Source organism: Salvelinus alpinus, chromosome 25, assembly GCF_045679555.1.
Source record: "Salvelinus alpinus chromosome 25, SLU_Salpinus.1, whole genome shotgun sequence".
Lineage (NCBI taxonomy): Eukaryota > Metazoa > Chordata > Actinopteri > Salmoniformes > Salmonidae > Salvelinus > Salvelinus alpinus.
The window spans coordinates 8,887,813-8,901,904 of NC_092110.1; the positions used below are offsets into that span (position 1 = coordinate 8,887,813).

At 43.4% G+C, this 14,092-nt stretch overlaps 1 protein-coding gene across 1 annotated transcript; it reads right to left on the reverse strand.

Moving 5' to 3' along the window:
- Positions 1-4,625: 4,625 nt before the first annotated feature.
- On the reverse strand, positions 4,626-13,687 carry LOC139553298 (dapper homolog 1-like). The gene is made up of 4 exons (XM_071365482.1): positions 12,896-13,687; positions 9,215-9,344; positions 7,975-8,130; positions 4,626-7,045 (listed from the first exon to the last, which is right to left on the reverse strand). The coding sequence occupies exons 1-4, from the start codon at positions 13,238-13,240 to the stop codon at positions 5,022-5,024; spliced, it is 2,655 nt and encodes an 884-aa protein (XP_071221583.1). The 5' UTR covers positions 13,241-13,687; the 3' UTR covers positions 4,626-5,021.
- Positions 13,688-14,092: the final 405 nt, after the last annotated feature.

Consider the following 14,092-nt stretch of genomic DNA (forward strand, 5'->3'; position numbering starts at 1 on the left):
ATTTGGAAGTCTAAACAAAGCATATGAACATGTGACTGGGATGAAAGCTAGCCCAAAACAGTGAGGTGAGTTGCCGAAGAGGAGAAAAACTGGGTCAAATATTCAAATCAGGTTACATGTTCTTACACACGCATGCACGTACGTACACTACCTTGACTATCAATTCTGCAGGGTAGAGAGAAAAAGGCTGAGGGTCACTGGAAAACTACACATTGCTAGGGTTCAATTCCTTGAACTGTCTCTATGATTACTCCTATTCCCTAAGTATCATTCCTGACTCCATACATATTGTTATGAAAAATTCAACATGTAAACTGGCTGATATTTGCCCGGAGGACACGATGCCGATGTTTATCTGAAGGTCACACAACAGTAGTCATTTCTACCTACTCCCATTTCCTATAAATATCCTATACAATTTTCTAGCTAATTAATTTCCAGACAGTGGCTGAAAATGTACTTATTTTGTCTCTCTCTTTCCTCCCACTTGCAGCCAGGTGAGGTTGTGGATTGGAATATTGAAGATATTGAGTCTGAGAGGGTTGACTACTGAAGTGTCACAGACACAGACAGGGTGTCATGTTAACACTGTGACGTGATCACTAAGTTTAGCGTTTGAGCAAGAGACTGACACACCAAAGACAAAGAGGCATCTGGGCACAAACACAGACAGGAGAGTGATATGGACCCATATGTGGAGTGAAAACACTATTTGTTTAGTTGTCTAGGAGGCATTTATGACATTGAAGCAATGCTTCATTACTGGGGATTCTAGAGTGATCTATGAAGGTGGAGAAGGTTCTGGAACATGCTTTAGTACTGTAGAACATAGAATATACTTTTATTTCTACACTGTAGAATGACCTATAAAGGTAAATAAGGTTCTAGAATATCCAAGTTACATTTTTGAGACAAAATAGAGTGAAAGGTCACATTGCATATCATAATGTCACAGTGAGGAGGTTGAGTTAGAAAAAATACATTAACTTTTGTCAACAACACAACTACGCTACCTCAGTGCACAGGCTGGAGCACCAGACAGCCCCTCAGCTCCCGCAAGGTGGGTGGGGCCCACGTGCCTCTCATCGGTCCATTTTTAAAAATTGAATTAATCATTTTGACAGTAACCCTCCAAAAGTAATTCATAAACCGTTTTAAATTCCATATGTACTAGGAAGCTAAGTGTTTGTTTCTTGGGCTTCAGGAATGGGACTGAAAACGTGCCTCGGGCCTTAAATAATTAAAATAATTACAGAGTGAAAGTATAAGGAACAAGGAACAAAATATTAGTGAACAAATGCTGTGTTCAAGGTTACGACGGCGCCTGCGCAATGAGCGGAGCTTACTCAGATGTTCAACAGCGCATATCAGACCGAGAGCCTAACGCTTCTTAGGTAGGCCTAGTTCTTTATGAGTTTTAGTTCAGAAAACGATCTCTCCACAGAAGCGTCAGTTGCAGGGATGGTAAAAACAGCTTGTTTGCCGTAGCAGAATCAGGGAAACTGGGCAGAAGGGATTGGTGCTTCGAACACAGCAGTTCTGCGGCATCTTTAATTGAGCCTCTCATTGTCCTTAATTTCCGGCCTCAACACGTTACGGAAAGAGATTAACTGTATAGGAACCTCTGGGGACAGGTCGTGTGGATACTGGAGAGCCAAATTATCATCTTTAGCGGACAACAGTTCTTGAAGGTTTGAACAAAAAAAGTGGTTTGCGATTTCGTTCATACTGGTTGTGACAGATGCAATTCGTTCATGAACCTGAGTTGTGGCAGATGCAATATCAACAGTCCCTTATATTTGGTATATCTTGGCATGCAGTAAAATGTGTGCAGCGCAATGGACATTTGGTCTAATGCACAATGTCTCAGGAAAGACTGTCTGGTTGGCAATACTGAGTATAGAAAAGTCTGTCCGGCAACCTGGACCTACAGGAGGCTGTAGTGAAAACGTTTGCACGCAAAAAAGGAGGACTTCAGGACACCAGGGGAGTCTCAAGTTGGATTTAATTTGATTTAATTGACCTTGAATATTTATGTAGGCTATTAGTCAGACAAACCCCGCTCAACAATAAAACGTGACTGAATTTTTTCTCATTAGGCTATTTGATGTGTACTTTTTATAACAAGTTTATAAATAGCAGCTGAATACGTTATATAGCTATAGATAGTACACTGCATAACGAAACAATCCCTAGTAAGCTAGTGTTTTCAGGGTGGACTGACTATTATTTGGCATTAATAGACTGGTTTTATGCACAACTTCCTATCCAAGCTGGGAGAGAGCATGAGGATGTCTCAGGTCAGACAGGTAGTCTATACAGGACAGTTGTATATTCAAAAATATATATTGGTCGCTGATAGTATTCGGTTGCAACGAAAATGTATGTTACAAACTGAAATGTTTGAATTTCCAACTTTAATTACTGAACAAGTAATTACATTGCCACCTGCCAGCAGTCTAAAAATGGCAGGATTGCGACAGTGTATAGCTTCCTGAAATGTTAAACTAAACATGAGAAAATGACCAAATAGGCCTTCCAATAAACATTTATTCATTACCTAAAGCAAAGCTATACATGTCCTGACACTACAGAAAGCCTATCATCGATTCGACAGGCAAGCAATAGCAGAGACATGTCGCACTTTCAGCACCATGGACAGCGATTGGTGGTCTATACTTTGAGTGGCTGTCTGGCTGATACGTTCCATTTCATTTTAGGGAGGCGGGGGACGACGCCGACCTTGCGGGGCTCTAGAGAAACTGCGTTTTGCCAGTGAGTGCACAATTCTGAAGAAGGGAAGTTGATGACCAAATATTGATTTTAAAGCAGACATTTAATAAAGCATAAAACGGTTAAACACCCATATTAACATACATAGACATTATATACAACAATTGGCAATGTACAGCTACTTGCTATCAACAACAAATTAAGGTAAAACAGTTCCTCATGCATATCTTGTATATATATATATGTTTGTATATATTATACAGTACCAGTCAAAATGTTGGACACGCCTACTCATTCAAGGGTTTTTCTTTATTTTGAGTGTTTTCTACATTGTAGAATAATAGTGAAGATATCAAAACTATGAAATAATACATATGAAATAATGTAAACCAAAAAAGTGTGAAACAAATCAAAATATATTTTAGATTCTTCAAAGTAGCCACCCTTTGCCTTGATGACATCTTTGCACTCTTGGCATTCTCTCAACCAACTTCACCTGGAATTCTTTTCAAACAGTCTTGAAGGAGTTCCCACGTATGCTGAGCACTTGTTGGCTGCTTTTCCTTCACTCTGTGGTCCAACTCATCTCAAACCATCTCAATTGGGTTGAAGTCGGGGGATTGTGTGTGTAGGCCAGGTCATCTGATGCAGCACTCCATCACTCTCCTTCTTGTTCAAATAAGCCTTACACAGCATGGAGGTGTGTTGGGTCATTGTCCTGTTGAAAAATAAATTATAGTCCCACTAAGCACAAACCTTGATGGGATGGTGTATCGCTGCTGAATGCTGTGGTAGCCACGCTGGTTAAGTGTGCCTTGAATTCTCAATAAATCAGACAGTGTCACCAGCAAAGCACCATCACACCTCCTCCATGCTTCACGGAGGGAACCACACATGCAGAGATCATCCATTCACCTACTCTGCATCTCACAAAGACACGGTGGTTGGAAGAAAAAATCTCAAATTGGGAGTCATCAGACTAAAGGACAGCAATTCTCGTCTTATTATTAGTGTCCTGCAGTAGTGATTTCTTTGCAGCAATATTGACCATGAAGGCCTGATTCACGCAGTTTCTTTTGAGCAGTTGATGTTGAGATGTGTCTGTTACTTGAACTCTGAAGCATTTATTTTGGCTGCAATTTCTGAGGAACTTATCCTTTGCAGCAGTGGTAACTCTAGGTCTTCCTTTCCTGTGGCAGTCCTCATTAGAGCCAGTTTCATCATAGCGATTGATGCTTTTTGCGACAGCACTTGAAAGTTATTGAAATGTTCCGGATTGACTGACCTTCATGTCTTAAAGTTATGGACTGTCGTTTCTCTTTGCTTATTCGAGCTGTTCTTGCCATAATAAGGACTTGGTCTTTTACCAAATATGGCTACAACCCCTACCTTGTCACAACACAACTGATTGGCTCAAATGCATTAAGGAAAGAAAGGAATTCCACAAATTAACTTTTAACAAGGCACACCTGTTAATTTAAATATATTCCAGGTGCCTACCTCGTGAAGCTGGTTGAGAGAATGCCAAGAGTGTGCAAAGCTGTCAAGGCAAAGGGTGGCTTCTTTACTTTGAAGAATGTAAAATAATATATTTTGATTTGTTTAACACTTTTTTGGTTACTACATGATTCCATGTGTCATTTCATAGTTTTGATGTCTTCACTATTATTCTAAAATGTAGAAAAGTCAAAAAATAAAAACCCTTGAATAGGTGTCCAAACTTTAAAATGGTGCTGTATATCAAAGCGTTATCATGGTATCATCAGCAGTTGTCATTGAACAGAATATAATGTCTATCTAGCCATTAATATTCCTTACAGACACTTAATACTCTGCTTTAAATAATCAGTCAAATAAAGTATCACGTGTCCAAGAAGTAGCAACCAAATATATTATGTTAGAAATATTTTTAATCCAAAAAGTAAACCAAGAACATTAAAAGCATGTACAGATTTTTGCCATGTACCACAGCAAGGGTAATGTCCATAATAAATACAAAAACCGCTACATACAACAAAATAAAAAAATGGGGGCTCCTTTAAAAATGGGGATGCTTTTCACCTTGTCCAACGTTTGTCAGAAAGTGCAGGGAGAGGGAGTCTGCTGGACATTTTGTACAAATCCTTGCATCCCAATTAAATGTTTCCTTAAACATCTGAGATTGATTTCATTAAAGACTTTCTGTAAATCAAAAAATCTGCCTAGGCACTTGATCTTGGGCAGAGAGAGAGTGGCCAATTTGATTGGCTGAGTCACTGCTTCCTGCCTGACACCCTGAAGTACCTCCCTCATACAGTCGTCATCAGTTTTAGCGAGCCCGCCGATCGGAAGCGGAGGATCTTCTTCTTCAGGTTGTGAGAGGCCTTGATCTTGATGAAGGCCTTAGCCTGTGCAGCGGTTAACTCATGATGCCCAGTGCCCTGCCCTGAAAACTGGGGCCAGTTCATCCCTCCACTTTCCTCAGAGTCACTGCTGGTGGTGCTCTCCCCCACAAAGTCCGCCTCACTCAGGCTGGACTCGCTGTCCCCGAAGCAGTTGGTGGTGTAGTTGCTCCGCTCGTCCTCACTGGTGTCCACGATGGTGGAATGGAAGAGCGAGGCGCACTCTGCGGAGTACTCCGAGTCGCTGCCAGCCACGTAGGCGTAAGGGCTGGCAAATTTCACGTTGGAGGGTAGGTACGTGGTGGTGGAGACCTGGCCGAGGACCTCCCTCTTCTGTCTGCGGTGGGCTCTCCTAAAGGCCTCGTCGTAAGGCACCTCAGTGATGGCTTTCAGCCTTCCTCGGTTGTAGTCATGTCCGCTTGTCCTCTTGTACTTGGGCTTGGCCACCACCACTTCCCTGCCATGGTGACCATGATGCCTGGACACAGTGGACCTGGTTGTGGACACTGTGGCTGTGTGTTTCTCAAGAACCCGGCCCTCAGGGATGGAGGCAGGTATGGTGCGTTTGGCCCTGGAGGACACCCCCCTCTTGGAGGAGACTTTGTGCACGTGTTGTACATCCTCAGGCTGACAGGACTTCCTCAACCCTCCAGATCGGTGACCCTTCTCCCTCCCCCCTGTCACCTCGTATGACACAGGCTCAGCGTGTGCGTGAACCCCTCGGTGTGGTTTCAGAGAGGCATTCTTCACCTTGACGATCTTGATGTTCTTGCCCGCTTTGCGGAGCTTGACAGTCTGCCTCTGGGCAGGGATGTACTGGGCACTGACCATGTGACCCTGACCTTCATCCTGGCTCTGGGAGGAAGACCCTAGACTCACCAGCTCCAGCGTGGGCCTCTCTTGCTTAGTGGTCTGGGCTGTCTGGACAGAGACCAGGATGCTCTTAGGGCTTTTCTTGGGAGTGCCTGTTTTGGTGCGGTCTCTAGGGAGTGTCTGGGGGGGTTTAGTACTGATGTCCTCTGGAGCAGCAGGGAAATAAGGATGCTTGCTCTCTTTGGGGCAGGAGTTGGCATTTGGGGTGCCCAAGTCTTGGTTATCCTTAGACAGAGGACCGGTCACCGATGGAAGTCCTTTATTGGCTGATGACATGGACCCCTTCTTTTTTACCAGGCTGTTGCTGTGAATGTCACTGCCGTCGATTGCGGCACATCCGTTCTGAGGTTGGCCCAGAGACTGGGACACCATCCCATTTTCTAAGAGGAGTTCCCCTTTGCTCTCCACTGACCACTGTCTCTGTGAAGTGCCTGTTCCTGGATCAGTGTTACCGGCACCACCTGCATGTAAACACATCTGCCAGGCTGGTTTGAGATCAGGAACAGTAGCAGCAGTCCTTCCTTGCTGCTGCTGGGCAACAGTAGCCTGTCTCACACACAAGCTGCCCTGCCTCAGGATGCTCTTAGAGGGGTCTGTGCTGATGCTCGTCCGCGGCTTATTGGTCCTAATGGGCTGAGCCCTCCTCTGAAGCAGGCCGAATATATAATTGTCCAGTCGTTTGCTGGTAGGCGCATGGGAGGCAGGCCAAGAAGTGTTCTGGGGCACCAGAATCGGCGGCTGCTTCAGTTTCTGACAGTCACCGAAGCCCTCGCCTCCGCTGCTCTTTGATAGCCCCCCGTCCTCTTTGAGATGGCCGGCAAGAGACTGGAAGAAGATGGGGCTCTGTACGGCCACGGCATGGAGGGGGCTGGGGTAGCGGTACACGTCGCTGCCGTTCTTGGCGATCAGGTCACAGTGGTACTTAGACTGGATGTCCTGAGTGGTGGAAGAGGCGTCCGTAGAGGGGGAGTAGGGAGCGGGGAGCAACTTCCTAACCGTCCCTATGGTCTGCTGCTCCGCACACTGGTTCTCACACTCAGCACAGCTGCCCAGCTCATCTGAAACCCACACAGAAGACAAAGAGTAAGAACTACAGAACAGATGCGCCACTAGTATCTCATATGGAAACCAGACCGTAAAGAAAGAGTACGGACTACAGACACCACTAGTAATTAAAACAGAAACCACCAGTTTCCATACTATTTCCTCATTCAACAATAACACCCCACAGAAGCTTACAGTAGTGTTGAAAGGGTGGGCAAAGCATGCAACCTCTCAATATGCTAACGAAGGGGGCAGTTGGTTAAGATGTGTTAATAGCCCTTTTGTTTGTGTCTTATCATCATAGGCGTGGCTGTTAGTTCGAGCCAAGCCACCTGCCTGGCCTGGCTGGGAATCTAGCGCAACTGACAGTGTTCTGTATCCCAAATGACACCCCATTTCCTACATAGTGCCCATAGGGCTCTGGTCAAAAGTAGTGCACTATGTAGGGAAAAGGGTGCCATTTTGTGTTTCCTTACACTCTTTTCTCTATCATTCGTTTGAAACTGAAGCAAAGTATTGCCACAACAAACCCCACTATTGGTAACAACACAAAGGAAACTATTAGTTGAACTGGGGCCAGCTGGAATGAAGCGCTGTAATAAAATACACTGTTATGTGGATGGTGGGTGTGATGGGGGTCTTTCGGGAAAGGAGGAAAGTGTTGTTTATACAGCAAAGGACAACAGAATTATTCAGCCCAGCTTGTTGCGCCCAAGATAGACCACGTGACATCGAACCTCAGGATTCTGTCCTGCCCAAAGGCGTAGTGCTGGGCTGTGCTGCAGGGTTGGAGTCAACCCCGTTTTAATTCAGGAACTGAAATTCCAATTCTCCTCAAAGCTGCTCTGAGGAAAAACTTGGTATTTTTTTATTGACTGAATTAAAATGAAATTCACCACAACCCTTGTGGGGCTGTGCTGGGCTGTGAGGGCCTCTCTCTCACCTGCAGATTTGAGCCTTCCCTCGGAGGCACACAGTGATGTGTCGAGAGGACTGCAGAAACAGGTGCTGGAGCGACAGCTGGACAAACACTCACTGAACACCGAGTTGGAGGAGTTGGAGAGGGACCCCGAAGCTCCGTCGCTCAGCTCGTAAAAACCTAGAGGGCAGAGAGAAAGAGAGAGGGCAGATAGAAGAGAGGGCAGAGAGAAAGAGAGCAGAGAGAAAGAGAGCAGAGAAACAGAAGGGACATTTTTTAACACGTTCATTTTACACCCCGCAGGGAGGGAGCTGTCATCCAACAATTTATTACATGTCAGGCTGTGGCTATTAAAAGAATTAATGCGGAAAATCTCAGGCACTTAAAACAAGGCTGGTGTAAATAGGGTTTAGACTAGATTCAAGTAACGTTTCTTCTATTTGCAGCGTAGCCTTCCTTACACCTGTTCTAATTTTCTGGCACGCATATATGAAATGAGCTTTGGAGTAGAATGGTTAAACGCTGATTCCATACACACTGGGGAAAACTTCAGACAGATCTGAACTTAGTTGTGAACAGTTTGCAGAACAAAATATATTAAAATCCACAATCTCCAATAATATGCTGTACATGGACAGTACAGAATGTTCTGTAGTAAGATCCACTATGTCACACTTTCCAAAGTGACCTCGTACATAAGGAATGTGGAATGTATACAACTAATAAGGGGATACAGTACCAGCCACAGCTCACGGACTGAGTGTTACCATATTAGTAGTCTAAACAATGGGTTAGATAAACACTTCTCTGTCAGATTTATTATTTATTAAAAATATACAAAAAATAAAACTGGTTAACACTTTATTTGGATAGTCCATCTGTAGACGCTCTACAGACCATCTACACACTATCAGTAACAGTGCAACAAATGATATACTAACCCTAAACCTAGCTCTAAACCTAACAAGCAGTTGCTTCTCAACAGATAGTATTTACTGTAGAGCATCTACATATGAACTATCTGGACTATTCAAATAAAGTGTGACCAAAAACGTAGCATTGCCAGTCACTTCTATGTCATGTTCGTGTTTATTTGAACCCTACCTTTGGGGGAATTACACATTCTGCAGTATCCTCAATTGCTTAAGTGGAACTGACTCACAATTGACAGATCCTACTGATAATGTCTACTTTCCACAGGGTAACATTCTGGAGGTAGAACCCCTCAGAATCCATTCTAATTCTATTGTAGAACTAGACTAACCCGAGCTTGGGCGGCTGTCTGTCTCCACTTGCTCATGTGATGCCTCCGTGTCCAATCGGAGGTCACTGATCTGCCTGTCCAGCTCCTGCAGCTGATTGATCAGACCAGCATCTCTCTTTCTCAGACAGTTCTGGAGGGAAACACACACAGACAATAGAGTTAGTTACAGTTGTAGAGTGACATTTGGTTCCCATGTAGCTACAGTGGGGAGAACAAGTATTTGATACACTGCTGATTTTGCAGGTTTTCCTACTTACAAAGCATGTAGAGGTCTGTAATTTTTATCATAGGTACACTTCAACTGTGAGAGACGGAATCTAAAACAAAAATCCAGAAAATCACATTGTATGATTTTTAAGTAATTAATTTGCATTTTATTGCATGACATAAGTATTTGATACATCAGAAAAGCAGAACTTAATATTTGGTACAGAAACCTTTGTTTGCAATTACAGAGATCATACGTTTCCTGTAGTTCTTGACCAGGTTTGCACACACTGCAGCAGGGATTTTGGCCCACTCCTCCATACAGACCTTCTCCAGATCCTTCAGGTTTCGGGGCTGTCGCTGGGCAATACGGACTTTCAGCTCCCTCCAAAGATTTTCTATTGGGTTCAGGTCTGGAGACTGGCTAGGCCACTCCAGGACCTTGAGATGCTTCTTACGAAGCCACTCCTTAGTTGCTCTGGCTGTGTGTTTCAGGTCGTTGACATGCTGGAAGACCCAGCCACGACCCATCTTCAATGCTCTTACTGAGGGAAAGAGGTTGTTGGCCAAGATCTCGCGATACATGGCCCCATCCATCCTCCCCTCAATACGGTGCAGTCGTCCTGTCCCCGTTGCAGAAAAGCATCCCCAAAGAATGATGTTTCCACCTCCATGCTTCACGGTTGGGATGGTGTTCTTGGGGTTGTACTCATCCTTCTTCTTCCTCCAAACACGGCGAGTGGAGTTTAGACCAAAAAGCTCTATTTTTGTCTCATCAGACCACATGACCTTCTTCCATTCCTCCTCTGGATCATCCAGATGGTCATTGACAAACTTCAGACGGGCCTGGACATGCGCTGGCTTGAGCAGGGGGACCTTGCGTGCTCTGCAGGATTTTAATCCATGATGGCGTAGTGTGTTACTAATGGTTTTCTTTGAGACTGTGGTCCCAGCTCTCTTCAGGTCATTGACCAGGTCCTGCCGTGTAGTTCTGGGCTGATCCCTCACCTTCCTCATGATCATTGATGCCCCACGAGGTGAGATCTTGCATGGAGCCCCAGACCAAGGGTGATTGACCGTCATCTTGAACTTCTTCCATTTTCTAATATCTGCGCCAACAGTTGTTGCCTTCTCACCAAGCTGCTTGCCTATTGTCCTGTAGCCCATCCCAGCCTTGTGCAGGTCTACAATTTTATCCCTGATGTCCTTACACAGCTCTCTGGTCTTGGCCATTGTGGAGAGGTTGGAGTCTGTTTGATTGAGTGTGTGGACAGGTGTCTTTTATACAGGTAACGAGTTCAAACAGGTGCAGTTAATACAGGTAATGAGTGGAGAACAGGAGGACTTCTTAAAGAAAAACTAACAGGTCTGTGAGAGCTGGAATTCTTACTGGTTGGTAGGTGATCAAATACTTATGTCATGCAATAAAATGCAAATTAATTAATTAAAAATCATACACTGTGATTTTCTGGATTTTTGTTTTAGATTCCGTCTCTCACAGTTGAAGTGTACCTATGATAAAAATTACAGACCTGTACATGCTTTGTAAGTAGGAAAACCTGCAAAATCGGCAGTGTATCAAATACTTGTTCTCCCCACTGTATATCTGTTAGCCTGAGTGCCCATCTATTTTTGCCATCATGCCAACTCCTTGTCATTCCAAACCAAACATGCCACGTTTGACTTGACAATGAAGTTTTTTTTTTTATACCTTTATTTAACTAGGCAAGTCAGTTAAGAACAAATTCTTATTTTCAATGACGGCCTAGGAACAGTGGGTTAACTGCCTTGTTCAGGGTCAGAATGAGAGATTTTTACCTCGTCAGCTCGGGGATTCGATCTTGCAACTTTGGTTACTAGTCCAACGCTCTAACCACTAGGCTACCTGCCGATCCATGACTGAGTTGGCAAGAGCACAGACTGATCTGGGACAAGGGTATGTCTATGACATCTACAGCTCAATCCAATTCAGCGTTGTTCTATATTGCCACTGACAAGAAACAGCATGTTTCGCCTCCTATTTTTGGTTCCATTTCTGATTAAATCCATAGCCTTGCATGTTGGTTACCTAAAGTAGGGCTAACATCTTAGCGAGACTGTGTTGCCCTATCAGAACCCATTAATATCCCATACTAAATTAGAATCACATCATGGGAGATAAACAATTCCTCCCTTAAAAACATGCGGGTTATGTGGAACAGCCCAGCCACATATGACAACAACCAGATCATGTGGTGGTTACATTCCCCCATTCTGCTCTCGAGTGTGGTTTGAATTCAAAGACCAACTGCAATGTCAAACCTGAAGGCTTAGTGACAGTCAGACCCCATTTAAATTCACTACATTTGTGACAATTATGTGGCTTGCAGACCACAGACATAGGCTACATTTCTCCCAAGTACCTGCTAGCCATCTCAGTAGGTCTAGCTATCCCCTGTGCATTATACATATACAGTTATACTATTTGAGCCATGACTGAGGCCAGTAATGCAACATACACACAGATTCCAGGCTATATCAAGCTGCAGCACTTCCTACAGAGCAGAGCTGCAGCAGACTAGCAGGTCATAAAGCCAGGCCTGGTGACAAGAGGCAGAGGGTGATTAATGTGCTCCAAACATGCTATGGCTTCAGAGACCATTTCCACACAATGTGCCATTTTCAAAAAGCAGAGGCAGGCACAATGTTTGTTTTAGTGAATAACACTATCCGCGTACTGGGTTGACAGGCTGAGTGTGAAATGGTCTGAAATGATAGAATGAGGTTGAAAACAAATGATTTCATTTAGGCCTACATTAAATCAAAGAGGTAAGGAGATATATATATATATATATAAATAAAAAACACAACATTCACGACTTCCCTAACTGCCTTTCTGCCTAATTGAACCCAGGTGTGTTTTGGTCTGTTTAATTGGCCTAATCTTAAACGACCAGCACATAATTACCCGGCATCCTTTAACAGCAACAGGGTGTGGTAGATCTGCTTGTAAAAGTTCATTTCAGTTTCCATTGTAACTCCTCAGTAAATCTCATTCAAGAGGCTGGACCCCCTCACAGACCTTCTCCCGTCATGAAGTTAGATTTAAATAACACTCATTCTTTTCTAATAGCCATCCTGCTATTACCTCCATTTCATTCTCTGGGAACCAACATATTTTCCTTTAGACGCCCAACTAGTGAATCTGCTTGCATTGGGATACGATGACATATCTAATAACGTAATCGTTCATTTATTGTAAATGGTAAATAATGTTCCATTGAACTTTTACAACATTAGCCTACAATTTGAAACAGACTTCTCTTGATTTGATCTGTGAGTGAAATAAGGATAGAGGTGGTAATGCTATTAAAGGCCCAAAATGAACAAATAAAGCTGCCTGGAAAGTAATCTGGGACCCAAATTAATCAAATATTAGTGTTATCCAAAACACAGCGGGAGTAAAGAAATTACATTTTTATTAAATCTACATACCAGTTGTTTTCTTAGCAATAAAATGTTTTCTTCTAAAAGTTTTTCCTCCGAGTTCAAGTAATTCTCCTCGTGCGTAACGCACATTGGATCTTCTCCTGGTGATATAGAGTCCTCTTGGCGATTCAACACATTTCTGACCAGTAAATCCTGCCGCTGTCGCAAATATTCCAGCTCTCCAAGACCCGCTAGAGTGGCTTCCAATCGCTCCCGAGTTCGCACACGACCCAACTCTTCCTCTATTTCCCTGGAGCGCGTATCGCATTCTCTCCTATCCCGCATCTGTAATGTGTAATCCTTGGAGACCAGCATTTCTGCACCAGCAGCCGTTTGTTTCATTGTATCCATCCAACAAGCGACAATGATTTACAACATATAACTGGCAACAGCGGGCCACAAATTCACTGTGAAGAGTTTAGAAAATCATGCTGTGCATCAAAAACGTTGACCTGTGGACGCACATACCACGGTCTAACCTTACCGACCACTAAATTACTTGTCCATAAATTCTGTCTTTTGAAGCAGCTATCCTGGCACAAATTGCGTGCGTAAAAGCGGTCCTTTTTGTTGTCCAAACAGTATCCGGGCCTCCAAGATAAAACAACAAATCTCAGTGCTTTTCAGTTTGAAGAAATCGAAAAAAGTTGCATGGGGAAAACGACAAAGTTTTAGTGTAATGTCAAATAGGGAGTGTGTAGCTATTGCTCTGTCAAGCAGGTCGCAGCGTTCTGAGGATAGTGGTGAGTAGCGTTGGACCACCTCTCTCTTTAGAGACCCATCTACTTTCTCCGTGGTAGCAACATGTCTTAGTGCCTGCCGCATATACGTTTCGCCCCTTCTCCCTAATTCGATTCTTCTCTCTTTCTGTGATATATAATAAAACAAAAATAATAATAACTTGGAGTTTCACACTTATTTTACAGATAACATGTGCTTATTAAATATAATTAGCGTAACAATTGCAAGAAATAACTCCCGAGAGCTGTGATTCTACTTTGAGCCTTGTAGGCTATTGAATAAAGATTAGGCTACATATGAATTATAAATCAATCCGTTACAATAAATGCTAAAACAACTATTTAATGAACAATTTCCCGTTTCCTGTTTGGAAAAAGTGTGACACAAATCTGATTTGGAATTCAAATGGAATTAAAAGCTAATTGCGTTTTATTAACAATTCATTAGGCAATTACGTTATGT

Bases quoted from the DNA above. Each gene is read 5' to 3' on its own strand.
- LOC139553298 (XM_071365482.1), bottom strand. From the start codon at position 13,240: ATGGATACAATGAAACAAACGGCTGCTGGTGCAGAAATGCTGGTCTCC. The intron at 8,131-9,214 runs GTTAGTCTAGTT...TCTGCCCTCTAG, and splicing joins AGACAGCCGCCCAAGCTCGG to GTTTTTACGAGCTGAGCGAC. The intron at 7,046-7,974 runs GTGAGAGAGAGG...TGTGGGTTTCAG, and splicing joins GGGAAGGCTCAAATCTGCAG to ATGAGCTGGGCAGCTGTGCT.